Source organism: Camelus bactrianus, chromosome 2 (genome assembly GCF_048773025.1).
Source record: "Camelus bactrianus isolate YW-2024 breed Bactrian camel chromosome 2, ASM4877302v1, whole genome shotgun sequence".
NCBI classification, from domain to species: Eukaryota; Metazoa; Chordata; class Mammalia; order Artiodactyla; family Camelidae; genus Camelus; species Camelus bactrianus.
In genome coordinates, this window is record NC_133540.1 from 56,228,214 (window position 1) to 56,252,708 (window position 24,495).

Genomic DNA, 24,495 nt, shown 5'->3' on the forward strand with positions numbered 1-24,495 from the left:
AGATTGTGAGGTCTAAATCTGTCAGTGTGTCAAAATTCAATATCCAGAACACTGATACGGCACAAGACCTCGCTACCCTCACCCTCCAAGTAGCTCCTCCTTCTGATCCCACAAACCACTCTCTGTCTAAGTCATTGAAGCCACAAAGTCAATCAAATCTTCTTCTTCTTCACCTACCCCATGAAATCCATCACCAAATCTGACCAGTTTTATCTCATAGATAAATTCTCAAATTTTTCATTTCTAAAATGTTCCCCATGACTGCTACTACCAAAGTTCAAATCTTGTCTTAGTAACTTCCGCTAAAATTACTGCAATAGTTTCTCAGATGGTTGCTGCCGCCAGGTTTAACTCTTTGACAGTTTTCCTCTAAAATTCATCCTCTACCTCACCATCACAGGGATGCCAAATGCGAATGTAACCTTCCCTCCTTATACTTACATTTCAGCGACACTGCACTATCTAGTTTCTCTCACACACCATGAGTCTTTGCTCATTTTATTAAGGCTTCAAATGCCCTCCTCACCTTTCCTCACCATCACTACTCATCATCCTGTCTTGGTTTGGACTCATCTCCTGCAGGAAGCCTGAGCCTCAGGGTTCCAGTTACACTCAGTGGGTACCACTAGCCTTGTCTCTCTGACCCTTCATGAGACTATGAATGTAGTGACTGTATCTTAATCATGTCTGCATCTCTAGCACCTACCACAAAGCCAGCCCAGAAAGGCACTTATTACATGCACATCAAATTGAAAAAAAAAAAAAAAAAAGATAGGAGGAGAGCATTAGTACTCATGGAAAAAAAAAACTAAGAAAAGTTTGTTTTTGCTAGCTATCCATTTAGAATTGACTACTCTTTACAGTATTTATTTGTTAGACCCCAACTATGCTGGAAACAGCTTAAAATAGAGCGAAGATTAAAATGATAAACCTGGGATTATTGATTAGCAACAGACATTACACCATATGGACAACCTTAATCTTAACCTAAGCTGACAGTCATGCTTATAATGAGTTACCATGGAATGTTCTTAATCAGTTTGTCTTAAAAAATCATAAACATCAATTGCATTAATTATCAATAACCAAAAAATAAAATTGATTGTATATTTCAGAATATTATATAAACCTCCTCAGGTTTGGCTATGAAACCTAGGCTCCTTCAGATTTTGCTCAGATCACTTTTGGTATCCAGGCTCTTGGGGGATTCTGTTCTGATTCTTTTTCATAAAAAGTCAGTTCCAGGCAAAGTTTCCTTCAGAATTTGTTACTTTTTAATCCTTCTTCATAGCATACTTCTGTTCACAGAAACCAGGGCACATCCAAAAAAACCCAAGAGGACTGGAAGTATCTATAATTGCCATTTAGTAAGAGTGCCCATAAGGCAAAACTGTCCTTTTTATTTGCCTGGAGAAGAAAGTTGCAGATGATTAAAAACATCATATTTAATGGAAGTGGGCTCTTCATTGATCATGGCTCTGCTTCTTATGATGTTTGACTTTTACTAAGCATTAGTCTCTCCAGGCTTCAGTTTCCTGTGCTTTAACATGGACACTTAGAGTTGTCAGAGAACTCCTGAGAGCAGTGAGATGCCCCTTAAGTGTCAATAATTGTGTCTTCTTTTTAAATTACCATCGTAAAAATGTGTTGCGCTCACTTCTGATATCAAATGAAAGCTTTACATGAATACCTGTCAGAGCGTCCTCCCTCCAAGCTGTAACGCAGGTAATTCATACCATCCAGGAACTGACTGCTGGGTAGAGAGTCATCACCCAGTTCTTTTAGATCCTCGGGTCTAAGGTATTCTCCCCCATCACCTGTCATTGTGTCATCACCTTGAAATAATCATAGGAAGACGGAGAAAGAATTACCTGTTGAATATACACCAACTACAAAACATGATTACAATTGTGAAAAACATCAGAATAGCCTGACATCACGGAAACACTGCACACTAGAAGAAAACAGAACACACGCAATTAAAAAGTGCTAAAACTCAGGGAAACAATGTTTGACCCATTTTCTTATTACTTATCAAGAAGAATAATTACCTGGATTGGAATTCTTTTAGTATCAGTTTACCCATTTCTTTATCATGATAGCTGATTGACAGCATATATTATTTAACTTAACAATTAGTACAATATGTAGACAACTTAATGTAGTTTCAATAATTTTATGCATAATGTGCAGCATTAACAGTCTCTTCATATAATTGACAATAGGCTAAGAACTATCCACTGCTCTAAAATAAATATGAGATGATTAAATGGAGTAATGCAACTTGTAAGAGTCACAAAATATGCACATTTGGGAAAGAACACTAGGAGGAAGTGAGCAGATTGTGACATTTTAATAAACAACCTGGAATTTATATTTAAAAAAAAATACAGAGCATAAAAACAATGCTTTGTTGGAAACTAGATGGCTTCCCCAGGTGAAATACAGGGAAAAAAGTGAGTTAAGTAATTAAGCAGCGGCAGAAAGAGATGACTAAGTATTGTAGCTCTCATTTGGAAGCACAGATGGTAAGAGTACATTTCCTGCCCATGAACTGAAATAAAACACTTTCAAAAATACAAATTTCAGGGAATTCATTAAATAATACCTCATTCACGGAAATGCTCTCTGTACTGCTAATGTGCTAGGATGGAGAAATAATTTAGCTGAGATATAACTGTTCTTGATGATTCTTTAAGGGCATTAATCACATACTTAAAGCCTGATAACCTATGTAAGGGAAAACTTGAAGGAACGTACGTCACACCTATAATTAAGCTAAATATACTTTTAATCTCATTTGTTTAAAATAATTGTTCTACATCAACACTAAATTATTTACAAAGATACAGCATTAAAGAAATGTAAGATATGTCTTCAGCATTTCATTACTTATCTATATATTTATGATCCTAAGGGCCCATAACCAAAAGATGACTAGCTCTCTAAATTACTTAAGGCCAAAGATAGTTCCAACAAAAGACCTTCCAGTAAAAAGAGATGTAATTTATTCACCACTAGATTTTTGTCTCAAAAATCAATGCACTTGATATTTGAGTTACAAGTCTCATCATTAAAATGACTTTTGTTGTTCCTTCATTGAAATCATTAGATTTTTATTTAGCTTTAGCTGAGTGAGTTAGCCTATACAGAATAGAAATTGAGTCTGTAGAATCAGATAGACCTGGATTCATATTCTGGTTCTGCTACTTACTGGCCAGTTAATCTTCGTGAGCCTTAGTTTCTGCAAGTAGAAAATGGGAATGATACTAATAATCTACCTCACACAGTAGTTATATGAATTATATAACATATAAGAGTGTATAATACAGTGCTGGAATATAGTTATTGCTAGCCATTATTTTTATTACTACAAAATGGTAAAAGTGTTGACACAGCAGTGAAGTATAAGTTAAAATCTTTTAGGCAAAATAATTTTTGAAAAATATAAAGAAAAATATAATTGTGCTCTGTTTAAATATTTCATAAATCTGATAACGCTAATGAAAACACAAGTAAAATTTTAAAATTAACTTTGTTAATGTGGTTCCCCCCACCCTTGTATATATTCTCTTCTTCAAAATGTCCCCTCACAAAGCAAGATGGCAACAATAATAGCAACTTGTAGATAAATAACAATATGGTTGAACATGAAATGCATGATGTTGGTCAACTTTAAGGACCAAAAAGGTGAGAGGAAGGAGAGATTACTTTAGAATAGTGTAGTGGGTAGAGTTGTGTCTCTCAAATTTCATGTCCACTTGGAACCTCAGGATGTGGCCTTATGTGGAGGTAGGATCTTTGCAGAAGGAGTTAAAAGTAGGATTTAGATGAGCTCATACAGAATAAATGCTATGAGAGTGTTTTTACAAGAGGCAGGGAAGGACACACAGAAGAGAATGCCATGAAAAGGCAGAGGTTGGAGTGATGTATACAAGCCAAGGAACACCAAGGATTGTTGGCAGAAAAGACAAGAAAGAGATCTTTCCTAGGGTTAGCATGGTCCTCATAGACTTCTGGTCTCTGGACCTGTGAGAGAATAAATCTGATCCACCAACTTTGTGGTAATTTGCTACAGTAGCCCTAGGAAATTTCAGTGTACCTGGAGAAGGAATCACTGAAGGAGGATTTGGAGCTGGTCAATTGTTTGGGCACAATTTTGATGGACAGAGATGATGGTATTTCAGGGGCAAGGCCAGTGTGTAAGGGGTCATGCAGGGCAGCAAAAACAGTACGGATAAAAAAGTAATATGCATTACTTATTTAGAGAATACTAAGTGGAGTAACTTAGCAATAGTCAATGTTCCTGTTAGTGAACAATGGCAAAAAGTCCAGAAAGAAGGCTGGTGTCTGATTATAGTGATGAGATCACGAAGCTTAGACATTTTATTATAGGACTTGCGGGACTGGTAAATCTTTCCATAGGAGTATTTTTATGAATCAAATAAGTTGGGATCCCCTTTGGTTTATTTCTGAGAAAAATAAAAGTTCTAAGATCAAGCCTAAGAGTTGGCTTACCAAAATATAGGCATTGTCTGGTTTGAATATAAACCTAAATTATTTTCAGAAAAAAAGATGTTTTGTTAACATTTGTGAAGACTAAGTCTATTCTTACTTATGAAAAAGTGAAAGGACTGACTGAATGCAGGATATGTCATATAATACAAGTTGTACTTTATCTGTTGAGCAAGAGGTCTACGAAGCTTTTTAAAACTCAAAAGCCTGCTTGAATATACTCTCACTCTTTCTCTATCCCCTGCTCTACTACCTCCATCCCACCCCTATCCCCCAAGACTCTAAAATAGTTGAGCTTGGCTTTCTAGCATCAAATTTCTAATTCCATCCAGATTAGGGCATCCTCCTCATTCTCAGAGTCAATTTGCTTTTGCATTTCATCTTGTTTCTGCTACTTTGCCAGTTCCCACTACAGTCTCTTAGCAACCAAGATGGTTACAGGGAACAAAGACAACTCAAAATAAGCTTCAATTTCTTGATTCCTAAAGTTACTCAAAACTCCTTAATTAAGTAGGGCCAGCATTTCAAGTTTTCTGTCTTATTCCTCCCATCTTCCCTCTTGTCATCCCTTGGTAGAAAGAAGGTTCATAAGAGTAAAGGAAAGAAAAGGGAAAGGAAGAAAGTCTAGCTGGATTGACTCCAAGTCTGGGGAAGCAAGGCCTGGCATCTGCAGTTTTGTCTTGCCAGAGATGCAAATGGACTGCATGAACTTATTAGCCTTCCCTCTCTTATGCATGTAAAAATCTCATTAGAAGACAGAATGGAAGCAATTGCAAGAGTACATTTTAATCAAATAAATCAAATTTTGTGACTCTGGAGATGAGTCAAGGCACAATTTAAGAACCTGTGATTACACTGAGTTCATGAGATAGTGGACGTCCTTTACATTCTCCCTCACTTTCTGCGTTTTGGTGGTTTTATTACAATGCTGTCTGCCTTAGATAGCTGCTACATTAAAAAAAAAAAAATACCCTCCTAGGTTCTGTGTTAACTAAATGTGAAGTTCAGGTGTTCAGGGACACCCCTGGAGGCCTTTGGTGTATAGCCTAATGTCTTGATTGTCTGAGAGAGAAATGGCCCAAAGATGCAAAGTCCCTAAATGCTGGTGTCAGTGGCCAGATGTTAAACCAACGTGGCAATTACCTGGAAAGGTACCTGTTTGGGTACTAATCTTGCCAGTGTTATAATAAAATATCTTTTCCAGGATATGTGTGGATAAGGCATGCTATTAAATAGTACATATCTGCAGTATGGGATAGAAAGTAGAAATGCCTATAGAAATGAATAGAATGTGAAAAATTAGTTTGGGAAAAAATAAAATTGCCCTAGTTGGTCGACAACTAGGAAATTCTACATACTGCTCAAGGCTTTAAATGTTATCAATGTGTCTAAAAAATAAGAATCATATCTTTGCCTTGTATCTTGGTAAGTGAGGTGACTTCCGCAGTCCAAGGTGAGCCTATCTTACCTTTAGATCCTCATCTTCTTTTATCTTCCTAGATACCCTGTCTGCTAGGCCTTCACCTTCAACTTCTGCTTCTCTGTCAGCCCTTTCCCCCCGGCCATAGAAACATCTATATTTCTGACACCTTTGAAATACAAAAATTTCTTCCTCCAACTCTTAGACCTTCTTTATTTCACACTTTTGAGTCCTCTTCCTTTCATAGCCAAACCTATTAAAAGAGGCTTGCTATTTTACAAATTAATCAGTGACCAAAAGATGACTTCCTCTTTGGAAAACCACCCTCCTTAATTTCTCTGACATAAATCTCTGCTGGTCTTCCTCCTACCGCTCTGAGTCTGTCTTCCCAGTCTCCACTCTCCTTAAATGTTGGTACGTCGCATCTGACCTTTCTTCTTATTTGATATGTTATCATTCTAATGTCAAGTGTCCACAGTGGAAGTGCATCAAAAGGAGAATATAGACGGTACCTCTGTATTTCATCCCAACACTCAGCCATTCTAGTGTTCTCTTGATTATTATACACACCATCCCAGAGAACCAGTGGAGAACTCTGTACAAACCACCCACTCATGAATCTCTGTGTATGAGGGACATGTGGGTCACATTTTCACAGGTATTTTAGTTACACGGGTGTTATAACCCCTAAGCCCCACCACATAATTTACAGCTGAGGAGCTGAGTCAGCAAAGACAGGGATCAGCTCATGATCCTATGAAGATGTAGAAGACTACATCTACAGCTTTGCTCTAGTCTGCACAGTAGAATACTCATAGGCTGAGCTCCCATTTCTCTTCTTCCATTTCTCTGCCATCTGGCTCCATCACGACTTATTTATATCATACTGGGTTGAGATTCCACAACCACCACTTAATAGCTGTGTGCCATTGAACAAACTACTTAACCTGTCTAAGTCTTAGTCCCCTCACTTTCAGGTGAGCTTTTTCTCACCTGAGAAACAGATGTGGGGAAATCCATAGCCTATCTTGTGTGGATGCTCTGGGGATTAAATGACGCAATGCACCTAGCACTGTAGATGTTTAGTAAATGTTTTATCTTCCCTCAGATATCTGCTTCCTTCCAATTTCTTCCTAATACACAATCTTTGTTTAGAAAAAAAAGAATTAATTGTTTCAATCATTAATTGAAATCTTTAATATACCCTAATTTCCTAGACTTTTCAGTTGAGAACTCAAACACTCCCCGTGGAAGCCCGGTATGTTTTAATGCATCAGCCAAACTGAATGACTAGATTATTTTGCCACTCTGTGTCTCTCTCATTCTTTCCTATCTCAGGACCTTCCCACACTGTTCCTTCTCTACTTCCTAAAAACCTGTGCCACCCTCCTATTACTCTGTCAGCTTCGACAAGTCCGTGAGACTGTAGTAGGACTCTCCCTCTCCTGATCTTCCCAGGCAGATGCGAAATGCAGATGACATAGTGCCTTCAGTTATGCTTCATTAATTTATACGTTCTCTCTCCATATATGTTCATCTTTGATTCCCCCATGGTACCAGTCATAGAGCTTTATACACAATAACATTGCTGTCACTGTCTGTTTCGATTCATAAATGGATAATTTTGATTGCTCTACTATAGCAAGTTAGCCTGAAAGGACATATGTACTTGGCTTGGATACTCTTCTGAGTATTGATTACAAGACTATTACTAAAACAGCAGAGCTGTAAAGAAACCAGGGATTGGTTAACACTGTCCAAATACATGTAGCTGCACTTTGTCCATATGAATGATGGTAGGTTCCATGAAAACATTTTAAGTGCATAAAAAATTGAAGGGTTGGCAATGTCACCTAGTCAAATTCCTTCAGACTAATTCTTGGTATTAAAAGGTACTTCATAATACTCAAATATACCCTATACAAAAAAATTATTCAACCTGAATATCTTTCTGGGGAAAAAATGTTAAGGTTTTGGCCATATCTAACCATGGAAAGCTTCTTCTCTCAACATAAAAGATGTTCTTGATCATTAGCCAATATCCCTGTCAAATCAAGAGTTTTTATCACTAGTAACTTTTAATATAGAATAGTTTTAATAAAAGTGTACAAGATATTACAGCTAGATCTTATGTAATGGGCAGGTCCAAGAGGATGTTTCATATAAATGGAATTTCTATAAATCCAGTAAATACTTTGAATGCATTAGCTGTTGGAATACATTAACAATTATTTTGGAAAAAAAGAACTATTTTTAAATTAAATAATCACTATCTAATTTATCTGATTTATAAGTTTAGATTTTCATGAATAGGTTTCCTTAAAGTGGTACCACATGTACTTTGGAAACTTCTTATTAAATAGAATATTTATCTTATTCATCTTTCCCTATATGCCAAAGTTCTCCCTAAATAATTTTTAAAGGTTAGTTTATCTTTATTCCTAGCTAATTTTAAAAAACTACATTATAACTACTAACTTAAAATATATTTTTAACCACATCGAAACCATATCTTTATCCAATAATGCTATGACTGCATACCAAGCAGTCTAACCTAGTTGTTGGCATGTTCATGTTAGTTCAATGTCAACTTATCAAAAAATTAATTTTTCTCTAAATTTGTATTCTAGGAAGAAATATTAGTTTTGGAAAAATATTATATAGTGTTCATTAGATAATTTAATTATATTAATAGGTCTCATTAATAGCTTCAAAATCTTACATTAGTATAAGCAATTCATGGCATTAAGTTTCCAAGTTAATACAATCCACACACTCAAACACACACCTAAACAATTCCACTCATATTACACATGCTATTTCAAGAATAACAGATTAGTAGTAAGCACCCAGATTTACATAGTAAGCAAGTTGCTTCTAGCCAGTTAAGAAAAATTAAAAGCAAAGACAAGTTTTCACTCCAATAATGTCCTCTAGAGGTACCTGAATCACTAAGCACTTCCCCATCAATAAAGTGGTCACCAAACTGTTTAAGAGCTGTTCAACATATAAGTGAAGATAAGAAAGATGAGCATACAAAACAAAATATAATGTGCATATATGAATGCTGAAAATTGGCAAGTATTAGGATGGAACACTAAGTTATAATAAATACATGGAACCATTAGCTTTGGCAATATCTTTTAATTTACTCAAAGACACTGAAGCAACATTTGTTCATTCTTGTCATAAGTTCTTATAAAAGTTGACACAATGTCTGTCACTGATAGGTGAATTAACAATGGGTTCCAAATAAGGGCATCTCAATATAAAATTTTACCTTATGATTGTATCTTGAAGAACCTAAAGAAATAGTTTTACTATTTCTCCATAAAAGCAATTAGTATTGGGCCTCATTCCATCCTTTATGGCAATAAGTTTTCAAACATATACATTTGCCATGAACATAAATATGTACATATATATTTTTCAAACATGCAACTTGCCCAATAGTTGTACTGTTGAAACTTGGTTGCACACTTTACGTGCTGCATTCGTAATCTTTTTAGCAGATTTTGTTGTTATTCAAGAAAAGTTAACTCTTCCAGTTAAAGCAGAGCTGGAAAACCAGGAACCCTGCTGGCAGGACCTGTAGCACGATGTCCCCATAACCACCCAGGCAGTCCCTAGTGCTCCTTTTAAAGTCTCTTTGAAATCCACTGGCTTTGATAACATTTAGCTTTAAACTATAGGGGGCATATTTTCTGACTTAAAGAATAAAATTCTTATGTTGAATTTGTATGACTTACTGCTGTTCTATTTCTAATCCTCTCTAAGACTCTTTCCTCTGGATTTTAAACATGTTCTGTATGTTTGAACCAATGAAAGCAGATATTTCTCAATATACCATTGATAGAGTATACTGTAAGTTCTTTTACTTTAAGGAGTTTTAATAAAAAATCTACTTTAGCATAATTAAATGTATTAACAATAACTGTATTATCAGGTAGATATTTTAACATATAGCTAATTGCCAGTTTCTTCCCCTTTTCCCAGTCCTGTTATTTAGTAAGTCATTAAAGATAATACCAGTTGAAAATATATAAACAGAATCCTCCTTCCCCCAAATTGAAAAAGTGAACGTATTGAAATAAAGGTTCAAAAGTGACTTTAGGTGCCAAGATGCTGTCATCCACACCCACTGTAACACCTTGGTAGCTGAAAAAAAAAGAATGGTTTCCTTCATGTAAGACAATGATAGATGTCAAAGAAGACTGAATAAAAGTCTTACCCTCTTCATCAGAAACATCAAGAACCTCAGTCATGGTCTCAGGAACATTTAGCTTGTGTTTTTCAGTGATGGTCTGGAAAGACAAAAATCATTAATGCTCATGATAGTCTGGAAAGATAAAAATCATTAATGCTCAACTTAAAAACAAAAGTCAAACAAAAGATCAAAAGAATCAGCAAAGAGGTCATAGTCAATATGAGCACTCCATCTTCTACACATGTACATCTTGGAAGCTTAGTCTCTTATTCTCCTTTATGGAAACACATTTGTTCTTTCTGAAGATAAATGATCATTTACTCCAGTGAAGTCATACAAGAGAGAATTCATTAGTTTGAGTTCCCATTTGAAAAATAAATTATTTAGCAATGGCATTAATAGTCATGTTGGGAAATCAAATTAATATCAGGGCTTCCTTAAACTGAACCAAGTAATATCTCCAGGAAAGCTTTAATAAGAATCAGTGAACATATGCAATTTATTAAAAACAAAGCTATTGGAAGGAGGTTGTAAACAATGTGAAAGACAAACTATTTGGGCAGAAAATGTGATGCATCTCTTCTGGGATTAGAGGATCAACAGTGCAGAATCAATCATCCTTACAGTCTTTCACTGGGCTACAGTTCTAGCTTGTTGCTTATTTGCCTTTCACAATAGGACTCCAGAGTTGTCAAATCCCCTGCCTTCCATTCTGATGTATGATGGAAAGTTAAGAGACCAGTCTCTGGAGTCCAGCTGTCTGCGTTCAAATTCTGACTTCATCATTTATTAGCTATGAGGCCTTAGCAAATCCCTTAATTTCTCTGTGTTTCGATTTCCTCATCTGTACAATGTAGAAAATAATATTACTTCATAAAATTATTATGAAGTGAAATAATACATATAATACATAATACACAATAATAATACATATAAGAGCTCTAAGAACAGTGCTATATAATATGTTAGTATTCAAAAAAATATTAGCTAGCATAACTTACTATCTTTACTATAACTCAATATTAAATTAATCTTAAAAACTCTGAACTTTTTGGTCCTTCAGCATCAAGAAACATTGTGACTTGCACATACATCCAGAGGAAACTCTAATTTGAAAAGATACATGCACCCCAATGTTCATAGCAGCACTATATACATACAATAGCCAAGACATGGAAGCAACCTAAATGTCCACTGACAGGTGATTGGATAAAGAAGTAGCATATACATTTACACAACGGAATTACTACTCAGCCATAAAAAAGAATGAAATAATGCCATTTGCAGCAACATGGATAGATATAGAGATTGTCATACTAAGTGAAGTAAATCAGAAAAAGAAAGAAAAACACCACATGCTATCACTTATATGTGGAATCTAAAAAAAAAAAGATACAAATGAAGTTATTTACAAAACAGAAACAGACTCACAGACATAGAACACAAACCTAAGGTTACCAGGGGGGAAGGAAGGGGAAGAGATAAACTGGGAGTTCAGGATATGCAGATACTAACTACTATATATAAAACAGATAAACAACAAGGTCCTACTGTGTGTACAGGGAACTATATTTAATATCTCATAATAACCTATAATCAAATGGAATATGGAAAAGAATATATATATTTACACATATGCATAACTGAATCACTGTGCTGGGCTGTATACCAGAAACTAATACAACATTGTAAATCAATTGTACTTCAATTAAAAAAAAAGATGCAAGTTACGGTTCAAAAGGAAAAAAAATGAAACATTCTGAGTGCCTATTGCAAGCCAGGCACCGTTGTTCTAAACATCAGAGATACTATGGTGACTAAAAAAAAAGAAAAAAAGATAAAAATCCAAATCTCATGACTTTAAATATTTCCTAAAGATAGTTGAGTCTCAAATTCATATCTCTAGTTTCTTCACTGAAATTGTATTGAGTATACCAATTTGGTATTGTTATGAGAACTTTAAAAATCTAATCTCTCGAAATGAGCGTAAAATCTTCAACTACAGCCACCAAAATAAAGTAAGTAGGTTTTCTTGGTTTTGCTACATAGATATTAATGACTTACTTGGCTACAATGCCCCTACTGCCAACTCCTTTCCAAAAGCAGTAGAGAACTCCAAATATATTTTCAGGGAAGTTCAACTAATTAATTTGAAAATACATTTACATATACATGTATAATTTCTGTGTGTTGAGAGACTGATTAAATCATAATGTGATACTGCGTAGCCTTTCAGTGGCTCCCCATTTTCTTCAGAAAAAACTTAATACAATTGACTCTTGAACAATGTAGGTTTGAACCATGTGGGTCCACTTACACACAGATACGTTTCAATGGTAAATATAATGGCACTACAGGATCCAAAGGTGATTGAATTCATGTGTGCAGAACCGTGGCGATGGGTGGCTGACTCTAGTTACATTCGGTTGAACCCCCCATGTTGTTCAAGGGTCAGGTAAAACTGGCTCAGAAGACCTGTGGTGATGTAGTAAGGAGAGGTGGGGAAGCTTCTTTTCTCCCTGCATGCTACAAAGATGTTGGCAGACTGTGTTCTCTTATGCCTCTGTTTTTTCCATATAGTCTTTTCTTTGCCAGCAATATTCTTTTTTCTTTTTTTTTTTTTTGGCTCATATGAGATGTAACTTCCTTGCAGAAACATTCCCTGAGCCTCCCCAATGAATGTATTTGTTTAACCGTGTTTACCTGCTGCTACTCACTCCTACAGCATCACAGACACATCACACACAACTGTACGTGCCTTATCCGCCTCCCACGTGAGAGTGTGAGTCATTACAAAGATTGTTTCCACAGAACCTGAAACACAGTAGCTGCTTCTCAAATACATAGCAAATAAATTGATGATATAAAATGATGTAAAATATACTTAAAATTCACATAATGACTAAACAGATTTTCTTTTTGGTAGCTACCACAGTTAAAGAAAAGGAAGAAATGGAGACAGTAGAGAAAGTCTTATGTTATCCAGATGAAGACACAGTTGAAGACTAGAATAGTTAATTCAGCTTTCTAGCATTTTGCTTATGATGTTTAAATAATTCCAAATGGAAAGACAAAAGCATCTACCTAAAGCTCTGGAGAGTAACAGGTGGTCAATAAATATTTGATGAAAGAACAAACTTAAAAAGACTATTATAACATACCATTTAATTCTAATTATAATATTGATTTATAAATTTAATACAGATAGATGATAACTTATGTTTCTTATCAGTAGTTTTCAACTCTAGCAACATATTATAATTATTAGACAAATTTAAAACGTACTGTTACTTGGGACCCAAAACAGGCCAATTAAATCAGCATCCCTGAAGACGGGGCCCAGCTAAAGATATTTTAAAAAGTTCCTCAGGTGGGTCTATTGTGCAGCTCAATTTGCAACCCACGCTCCTGTATCATGACAGTACAGAGATTGCAGAAAAATAACTTACTTTAAAAATTCAGGATAGAGACAATGACAGCCTATTTAACTATGACTTTGGGGGGAACTTATAAAATAAATATGTAAGCATGAATAAAATGATTAAAAATGTTAAGGGATATCTACTGTATTAGACTACACCAGAAAGTCCTTTTTTGCAGAAGTGTTTTAGAGTATTTGCCCTTCATAGGAAACATTTCCACAAGAGGATGCTTCTCTATTTGAAAATAACTGATGGAAATACTCTTTAAATGATTAAGTTATACTGCCTGACATTCTCAGTTTCTATTTGCAGATGCTTATAATAGGACTACATTTCCTCTGAACTTGTGAGAGTGGAAATAACTTTGCTTTAGTTTGGTCACTGAATGGTACCAAAGTTATCAGCAAATATATGTGGCAACAGAAAAAGTAACACACTGATCATATTGGTCATGGATTTTTGGGGTAAAGATAATAAAAATGATTTCTATATACAATGTAGTAAATATAGTATTCATTTGTATGTGAGGTAGTGCTTGATCTTTAAAAGCTCAACAACAAATATTTGTTGAATAGATAATAAATAAGTCTTCCTATTACTCATGACTAATGTTGTAAGAAATGAATACATACTGTCCCTTTAAATAAAGTGTCCTTTGAAAACCTGATTAGCAAAACATAAATATGGCTTTATGCAACTGCCTCTGAATAGCCCATAGGAAACAAGGATATAACTAAATGATCATGGGCATCTCCTTTTGTGTATAATCTCAGAGTCTATGGTCAAGATAAAACTGCTTTAAAAGTTAAAACGAGTAGTGCACGATGCATAAGTTTAATAGTATGTAATTAAATCATATAATGTAGCAAAAAAAAAACAAATAGAATATGATAGATGGTAGACTATAATTTGTTTTTACATCTTTCATGATGTAGCAAATAAAACATGAGTCCTTAACATGTTGTTTAATAAGTAGGGGATAATATCCACTTTCTTTTGTGCAAAAGAAGTGCGCTTTACTGCCCTTCATTTTACTCTTCCCCCTGATCAACCATGAACCACATCCTCAGCAAGTCCCCGCATGACAAGTGCCCCTGGCTGGGATGCCACCTTCCAATGCCCACACACACTGGCTCCTATCACAGCCACACGTAAAACCTGGTTTTGTTCCCACATCTGTTATACCAATTGTACACATTAACATAATTTTTGTATATCAGTTCAGTATTATGTAAATAATATTTTTCTATCAGAACTAAAGTAAGTGGCCTGAAAAGTCTCAACAAAGGTGAGTCACCAAAAAATGACTGCTACTCAGGTGTAGTGGAGATAATTATAGCAGATTGGGAAAAAAAGACGTCAAAAGTTTAAAAGGTTCTGCACTCAGTCTATTGTCTCTTAAAGACAATACACAGGATAAATATTAGATAGATACAGATATTATAGGATACATACACATACAATATAGGATGTATTATTATGTTCTTTGCACAAGAATGACAGCTTAGTCTGCTAGTCAACAGATCTCTATTCAAAGAAAACATCTCACCTCAAAAGGTGTACACTTTACGTGTATCTACTGCATTGCCATTTTTATGACTCCCATTTTAACTGACATGGCAGAAGATAAGATTTATGACCAAAGTATACATAATAATGTAAATATAATGTCACTTTAATTTTAGCAGCTTACCCGGTAATTAATGTTCTACATCTCAACGATTATATGCAACATATAACACAATCACTTTAAATCTCTGCAAATAATGGATGACAGCAGGTCAATAAGTAGATGGATGAGTCCTATCTCACAGTTCTTCCAAACTACATTAGGACATGGAGCTTGTTGGCTCCTGTTGCCAGTAATGTGTCCCTCCCACCCTAATGTCCATTCTGGCAAACAGACAATGACTATAATCTCTGGAGAATGCTCAACTGTCTCATAGCCCCTGCTGGGTCTTACAAAGTAAAGTTGGAAAAGCAAAGGTTAAGGAAACAAACCATGATTCCAAAATGTCTCAGAAATTTCTGAAGCAGTGGCTTTTCCTTTACCAACTGCTGCCTTACTCTCCTCCCCACACAATGACTTTATTCATACTCTGGAAGGAGGGAGAGCAAAGGAAACTTTCTTTGATGGCTGAGAACTCACACAGCTGCTCAAAGGGCACATCGTAGGAAGCCAATGATGTGAGATTCGTCTGTTAGATGTGTGGCTGTAGTTCAACCATTACTTTTAAATGGAAGTAACAGTAAATTTAATTTTATTAATTTACATAATTATCAAATTGCCTCATGCTCTTCGCTTCCCACCAGGGAGTAGTTCCAAATTATTTTTAGTGAAGCTGTAGACTTTAGAAAATGATATTGAATCTGATGCTCCCATGAAAATCAATAAAGGACACGTCTTAAGTGAGTTTTTTGAAGTTGAAAGTTAGGTGAAAACATCTCTTTCACAAAATTCCTGTTAAGCTACTTTTAACAAAGCCAAGATCAGTTATGGCAGAGTGGTTAAGAACATGGACTTTGGACTCTGACAACCTAAATTTGAATCCTAGATCTCCCCTCAAAGTCTGGCATATTTGTAATGACTACATATTAATTATATTTTTAATATCATCAGTATGTGGGAAAAGAATGATGAAAATCTCTTCTGAAAGAGAGGCTGTGCAAAGTAAGAAGCCTCACATCCCAGACAGGAGTAAGTTCAGATATCCAGTCCTTAACCCCAAATTTCACTTCACAAAACAATAAAACTCACAATTCTAAGAGAAGCAGAAAGTAAAGACTGGGCAGCATCAAAACATGTAACCAATAAATCTACCCATTTCAATAAAGGGGGAACTTGTTTAGTTAAGATGGGCCATGATTTCTTATTATCCCAACTGAAAACAGACACGCTATTATGTTTTCTATTTGTCTGTTGGCTTTTCACCTAGAAACTTGATTTCTGAGTACAGTGGGTTTTGGTGGAGCACTGCTTAGCTCGACAGTGTAGAGAATAATAGTTACCAGAAAAGAAAAAATTTCCCGTGGGAGTTCTATGAGGAGTTTTCATATCCCCCTTGAGCTAGATGTGTGGAGATAGGGCTGTATGTCTGATTTCTGACACCATATTTGAGGTCTTATTTAGTTACAGTATTTAGAAAGCTAATTGCTCCTCTTTTTAAATATATATATCTGTATAGTGAAAGTCATTCACTCTAAGTAATATTTATGAGCCTGAAATCTCTTTGAAATTGGACATGTATGTTCTATACCTTTGTTGCTATTAAAGAATTTATTTTCTTACAAAACTTGTCTCATTCTCCACTCCCACCACACTGTAAGTTGCTGGAGGGGTGGAGTAATGTTTTCACCACCGATGACTCTTTAGCACTGAGCACAGATCCAGCACATATTTTATATCCAATAAATACTAAGGGAGTGAGTTAATGAAATGAATGGAAGTCAAGCAGTTCAAGACAGCAAAAAAAACACAAGTTTGCCATCTAGTGGTCATTTGATAAAAATGTACATTCAGGATTCCCAGAACATGGAAGAGGTAATAAAGTTGAGAAAAACCATGATTTCTAAGAACAGATGTGTTCAGCCAATCTTGCTATTACAAGTTTCACTCATCTGAGATGTACACATTGTTTCAAAGATGCCAAATAAAGACACATATGCACAGGTCCTTAACACGAAGATTTTCCAGGTATAAGAAATCATACAGTAAGGAAAAGCCATTACAACTCAGCCATATATAATGCCTCAGAGTATAATGCTAGCTTGTGACGAGATTTGTTTCTTTCTTATATAATTTATTGAAGCTGTACTTTAAATCTTTAAAAATATTGTGACACACTGGCCAAAGGTTTTAAGATTCGACTTGAGAAAACAAACAGTGCCACTCTCCCATCTAAATTCAGTCTGTGTCCTGCAGCTCATTAATAAATCATATGCTACTCTATTTAAAACCTCACATCAAACCCACTGTATTCCATCTACCTCAATGCCTGTCGACAGGGACCTGCTCTCAGCCTGAAGAATAAAATTCCTCTCCTTTCCCCCACATCTAGCAAAAGAACCAAGTGTTCTAAAACTCTAGATGCATCATTCCTAGCTTGGAGCGTTTCCTAGAACCTCATTCACAATTTTTGTATTTGTCAATTCTTGATCTTATTGTCTCTTGGGAACCTCTAATGTTGTACCATTGCTCTACTTATCTACTTTACAAAGAGAAATTAAAGAGCTGTTGTTCTTAGAATTCATGCTTAAGGAGAAAAGTTAATAAATAAATGCAAAGAGAGGAGCACTTCTGCTTTCAGCTATGAGTCTCCCTCTCAGGAGGCCTCCTTTAATCTTTGCTCCAGCTAAATAGCACAAGAGCATTAGGACCCATTACTATCACGTCTTCCTCTTCTAGATTTGCACTGGCAAAGGTCAATGATGATCACTGTTCTCTCCTAAAGAATCAGCAGTCATATTTAAAGCAGTAAAAATTAAAAATGTTAAGCGCAGGGGGTTGGGATAGAGGTATAGCACAGTGATAGGGTGTGTGCCCAGCATGCATGAGGCCCAAGGTCTGGGGTTCAATCCCCAGTACCTCCACCACCAACAACAGCAAAAAAGAAACTAGCAACAAATTATTATTTTTTAAAATGTTGAATATATGCTCTGCCAAGATACAGACACCGTTTTCCTCTTAAGCATATTCAATTTTCTTTTTGAATACAGCAATAATAATCAGAAATAGAAAGAAAATGAGGATGGACTGCCCTCACTGGGAATGCATCTGGCCCAATTGTGAGCATAGTAGGTAGGCATCAAGGTCTTCCCAGAGGCTGGCGTAACCTTGGGGCTAAGATAAGAAGTTCGCTGTGGACTGTCCTATGACTTTGCCAGCAGTAGGTGTCACACCCAACTACAGCAAAAGGGCAGAGGGGTGGGAAAAAAAGAGTCAGTAACAGAAAAAGAAACTAAGTATTATTAAAATGACATGCAAGCATGTTAGATGGATTTATGTTGATAAAGGAAGCTGGAATCCCTGTATTAGTTGTGTAAATGCATTTACATCTGCCGATTTCAGTGGATGTTCTACAACATGCTCACCAAAAGAAGTTAATTCAACACGGAAAGATCAAAACATTTTATAAGTGAAAAAGTACGTGGCTTAAAAACCACGACAATGGCGCCGAAGCCAGTGGGTTCCTTTTACTTACCGTGGTGGTGGTGGTGACCTCCTCGGTTACAACCTTCAGGGTGTCCACCACGGAGATGTAGCCCAGACGCTTAGCAATCGCCAAGGCAGTGTTGCCATTCTGAAGGGAGAGTGAAAGAGAGTGAGAGCCGGGAGGGAGGACGGCAATGTGAGCCAATGAGCTCACCCGCGGCTCCACATGAGCCAGCATTTCCTTCCAAAACAAGGCACAGCTTAGGAAAATCACTTGTTTTTACCATTACATCTGAATCTGTCTTTGTAACTTCTTGAGACTATAGCCCAGGTCACCATGGTAACACAACAAGCTGCATCTGCCCGCTCTTTCTAATAAGAAGCACTTGACTGCTTTAACCCTAAGGTTGTCAAACGGCTCTCCGAATTCTGTATTGTGCTTAGGAAAGTAACTCGTGAATGGAAGATGAGGCCTCCAAAAACTATTCAAGCACCAAGTACACTCACTCCTCACTGAGGTCAGGCCATCTGCTGCAGGTAAGATGTCACCACGGGGAACACAGTAACAGATTTAGCTACAGCTGTGCGGAAGCTGGGGCTGCAGCAGAATAACACAAGCCAGCAATTCAGGCCCCGGCCCAGACCACTGGGGATCCCGGTTTGTTTAATTGCACCGCTTAGTTTACATTTCAATGGCTACGCATCCCCCAAGTCTGAGCCAGCGGTCTCGGAAACTGTGCTCCCTTAAGAAGGCGGGGCGGGAGGGGACTCGCTCACAGCTCAGAGCCAGCTGGCCGCGGGGCAGCCCCGAGCGCAGGGCCCCCTCTCCCCGGAGACTGGACCGAGTCAAGCCGCTGCGCTCCCTTCCCGTACCCGCACTCCCGGCGAAGTCGTGCTGATTTCTGGAAATCCTGGGCTTTCCAGAGTAGAGTGCCGGGGGCTTATTTAAAGAGGATGCTGGGGTGGGAAAGGAGGAAGGAGCGGCGTGGGAGGGGCGGCCGGCGCCCGCCTTACCGCGGTGGTGGCGTTGGGCTTGGCCCCGTGCTGCAGCAGGACGTTGATGATGTGCGTGTGGCCCTGCTGGGCGGCCTGGTGCAAGGGCGTGTAGCCGTTCTGTGGACCACGGGGGCGGGCGACCGAGCAGCGATGTGCCAAAGGAAAAGGAAAAGGAAAACTAGGTTAGCCTTCATTTTGAATTTCTTAGCCTTATTTACAATCAAATAATCAGGGATGCCTGTTTATTAGGCGAGCAGCATACCAGCAACCCATTTCTCGGCAGCAAACACGCCCTCACACCTTATGGTCCGCTAATCAAAGAGAAGAGGCTGGCTGATGAAATAGCAAGATAAACAGACTCCAAATTATAACCATTATTATCTTTTCACCAAGTAGCATTTTCATGAGCATTAGAAAGGGGTTTGCTGGAGAAGATTTATAATGAGAAAGTGCATTATCACAGTGATTTCTTCACTAGGGAAAAAGGTACAAACCACTACTTTTTCATCGTGACTTCCCTTCTCATTAAACTTTGGGCTAGCTTTAAGAATTCTAAGTCAATGAAAGTAAATCTAAATCTCATATTGCTTTCAGAGAACAGCTTCAGTCAAAGACGAGCACACTTAATAGAAGGTTTCATTGGAAGCTGGGTGGCCCACTTTCAATAAATGTCTTTCAAAAGTAGGTTCTTTTTAACATTCTGGTCTAAACGTTCACTCAGATGAAAGTTCTGTAATCCATGATTTGTGAGGAACTGCAGTTAAGATTAGTGGAAAGCCAGTCTGGCTCAGAACTCTAGTGGGTGGTGGGTTTGGTACAGGTTAATTGCAAATAAACATTAATTAAATAAATTGCACTAGACTCCTTGGAGACACAACAAAACATTAATAGTGATCATGTATTAAGCATAATTTTATGCCAGATATTGGACCTTGTATTTATTGTCTCTTTTAATCTTTACTACCATTCTGCAAATAAGTGTATTTAGTACATAGTAGGTGTTTTATAGGTAATGGGTGACTAAATGAGTCCACAAAAAAACTGATTGAATAAATGAAGGATTTTCTCATTTCAGAGATGATGACTGAAAATAGCAGGGTTAAGTAATTTCTTCACTATCATTCTAGGTTCAGAACCTATGGAGAAGATAATGATAGACAATGACCATAAGACTACTTTTTTATTATCAACCTGCCTCACTACCAATAAAATTTCATCTATATATTTCAGACCCAAGTGTCCTGGGCTCTAAGTTCTGGGTAGCCCATTCACACCTTAAACTTGTAAGAGTATCTTTCCCTTACATCTAGTGTCACTGCCTCCTCATGACCAATATGTTAAATTACATGGGAAGCATTGTCAAGTAAGAAATAATAGAAAGCCTTCTTTATGTTGTGTTTATATAAGTATATGGTATAAGTATTTCATAAATTCTATGAAATTCCTAGAAGCTTGATATGTCCTGGTATAACTGTATCAGTCATAATTCCAGTTCTTATCTTAAACGTTGTGTGTCCAAATGTCCTTGTCAATTCCAAGATCTTTAATAACGGGCATTTTAAAGTCTTTTTTGTCATTTGCAAAGAGTTAGTGTTTTACTCTGATGCTTTGTAGAAGTCTTCCAGCAAAAGTGGTTCATCTTCAGAATAAATCAAGAAAAGAATTTTTTGACAAGTGTGGGGTTTTGATAACTTTTAAGATCATAAAACTGAATTGGTGAGAACAAAGACTGCCTTTGAATCTCCTTGGAAGGGACTATACCAGATCTTACTATTCAGATGGCAGCTAAACTTCAACAGTTTGAGCCTTGGGTACACATTTATAAGTTAAAGAAGACTCCACCTGACATCTGGTCCCATCCGAATGCCAGAGACCTCCAAATCAAACTGACTAAGAGAAGTAGCTGACATTAAGGGAGACTGCTTCTTCCCAAGATGCCAGATCATGACTTCACTTTAACTAAACATGAAAACCTCTCTTCTCCTTTTTTTTCCTTTACTCTTGCCTTGGCCAGGAAAGATAATGCTACCATTCATATCTCCCAGGCCACTGCTAAGAGGAGTAAGCTTGCAGACTGCTGGATTTATCATCAAAAACTCTGATCTGTCCTTGATGCTAGAAACCCCCAGACTTTTTCCCTGTCTCTGGTTAACACCCCAAACTTGGGGTGCCCAGGTTCTATGTAAAGAAAGGGATACAAGATGAGAATAACCAGAATACAACTGCCTGTGTGGCCCACAGACCCTTAATACCAACAGGCAATCATGACTCAAAATTAACTCCCTTTGACAGAACCCTGCTTCCCTGGTTAGGGGTCAGTGCTAACGAGGAATCTTTCCTTAACTCTTGAATATACTGCAGATTCTATTGCTAAGATAATAGCTGCCCAACAAGATCTTTAGACATTCTGGCCAAAGTTGTTCTTGATAATAGGATAGCCCTTGATTTTCTTTTAGCTGTGCAAGACCAGGTACTGGGGTCAACACCACCTGCTCTACCTGGATTAACACTTCTGGGGAAGTTGAAACAATTGCATAAGATCACTGGGCAAGCCACTTGGACTCCTTCGATGAGGTCTTTGACTTGGTTGATTTTGATTGGTTTGAGTTTTGGGCATCATGCCTCTGAAATGCACTCCAGAAATGAAGAATTATCCTACTTATAATAATCATAATAATCTCCTTGGTGCATTGTATTCTCTCAAAAGCTTTATTTATTTTTGTTATTTTCTTATTTTTTATGGAGGCACTAGAGATTGAACCCAGGACCTTGTATATGCTAAGCACACACTCTTCCCCTGACCTATACCCCCACGTCATGCCCCCCTGAAAGCTTTAAATATGTGTTCATAGCCACTTGCCACAAAGCAGATGATCTCCCTAAGAATGGAACATTAGAAAAGGAACAAAGAGAATGACCAGCTTAAAGACTGTAAACCTGAGGCTGTGATCTGTGACTATCACATGGGCAGAAGAAACATCACAACTTATGGATACCAAAGGGATGACAAAAACCATGAAAACTTCAGAGAAGTGGGGGGGGGGTGATGGCTTAAATATTGATCACATCTCAGTTAAGCTGAGAGTCTGATCAAAAGGAGGAACTTGTTAAACATAAAACCACAGGCCCAAAATGGAGTCGCTTATGCTAGGCCACACCACCAAGCTGGGGCTTAATACCTAAGCTAGCTGAAGCTTTCCCCAGAAATGCAGTCTTAACGGGTCAGTCTGGTATTTTCTGGTCGGCACCAGGGAGGTAATCTGTCACACGGGCCCCCTCCATTCCCCGAAAGGTGAGTTACTCTGCCACACAGTCCACTTTCACCCCCAAGAGGTAGGCTGCCTAAGCCTTACTCTTTTTTGTTTAGGACTTTCTTGTCCTGCCTTTAAAAACCTTTCCCTTTCTGTAGTCCTTTGGAGCTCCCCTCTGTTCGCTTGACAAATGCTGCCCAATTCATGAATCTTTCAATAAAGCCAATTAGATTTTAAAAATTTACCTGGTTGAATTTTTTTTTTTAACAATGCTCAGGTTGCCGTATGATTCCCTCTAAGCTGTCACTATGGCCTTTCCATCTATGGGGATGTACCACGTGTGTGACTAACTATCTGTCTGACTGTCCCTCAGGCTGGAATAGCATCAGCTCTGCCATGTCTGATACACATCCCTGCAATGGAATGACCTCAGGAAACCTGGAGCTATAAATCCCCTACAGGGACTCTGAGATATGTATCACTCCTACATGGACTCTGCTCTCAAATCGGGTAATCCATGGATATTTGAGGAGCATCAAGTATGCGATATTTCTTTTCCTGAAAAACTCTCCCTTTCCATTGTGTTTATAAATATTATACTGAAGTTTTATAAACTTTTCCAAATTTTCATACCAAGTGATGGATGTTTAAGGAGTAAAGGAAATACATATGTTTATATTTTCATAGCAACAAAACAATTTTTAGTAACTATGGTTACATATGAGAGGCGAGGAAGAAAACATAATTCCTTCTCCAAAAATGTCATTCTACATAAAATTATGAAGTGTTTATTAAATGAAATCCTTTGGGTATCTATCTATCCACTTCCCTGCAGATACATAAAAAGATGTATTTGTTTCCAAAAGCAAGTAAAATCTAAAAAGTTCACTTTTTAAAAAATCTGAAAGTTAAAATGAGATTTTTCTCTCAACCAAATGTCTACTTGAATGCAGATCAAACTCCAGGGAGGCAAATGATGTTATCCAGACAATATGTTTGGCTTCTAAATGTTATAGCCAGTTCAACAAACACTTAACAAAACAAATATGATAAAGGTTTTCAAGTTCTGCCCAAATCTCATTGCATTGTTGCATTTATGCCTTTCAGGAGAATACCTGGATTCCAACGAGAAAGTCTTTCCTGTAGTGCTTATATGTGAACTGACCCAACAGAAATCCTATTACATGTGAATGCTTGAGAATTCATATTTGGAGCTTTTCAATAAGTCTCAAAGTACAATTGCACAAGAACTCAAGAATTAGTCAGCAACTTGGCAATATCTATCGTGTTAGAGTTGGATTAGAAGTTTTGATTCTGAAATATTAATAGTGTTATTTATCACTTTAAAATAATTTTATTTTTAATTCACCTACAAATACACTTATGTACAGACGTGCTTTTGTCTCTGCTTTGAAGTGGATATAAAAAGACTGACCTTCAAAACTTCTTCTGCTTCTAATGAGTAGCATCTTTAATGATGACTTCGAAAACTCCTGAATGTGCTCACACTAGTTTACTTGAGCCTACTCACA

At 37.1% G+C, this 24,495-nt stretch overlaps 1 protein-coding gene across 28 annotated transcripts in view; it reads right to left on the reverse strand.

The window, feature by feature from the left end:
* The window catches only part of ANK2 (ankyrin 2), a 601,138-nt gene that overhangs the window by 65,731 nt on the left and 510,912 nt on the right, over positions 1 to 24,495 (reverse strand). For 18 of the 28 annotated variants that reach the window (XM_074341990.1, XM_074341976.1, XM_074342000.1 and 15 more), the window contains 4 exons: positions 19,731 to 19,829; positions 18,766 to 18,864; positions 10,167 to 10,239; positions 1,691 to 1,835 (listed from right to left, as the gene is read on the reverse strand). In XM_074341990.1, coding sequence (XP_074198091.1) covers positions 1,691 to 1,835; positions 10,167 to 10,239; positions 18,766 to 18,864; positions 19,731 to 19,829 — 416 coding nt within the window. Of the gene's footprint in view, positions 1 to 1,690; positions 1,836 to 8,878; positions 8,933 to 10,166; positions 10,240 to 18,765; positions 18,865 to 19,730; positions 19,830 to 24,495 lie in introns of all 28 variants that reach the window. The other 10 variants (XM_074341892.1, XM_074341900.1, XM_074341899.1 and 7 more) reach the window with 1 other exon arrangement.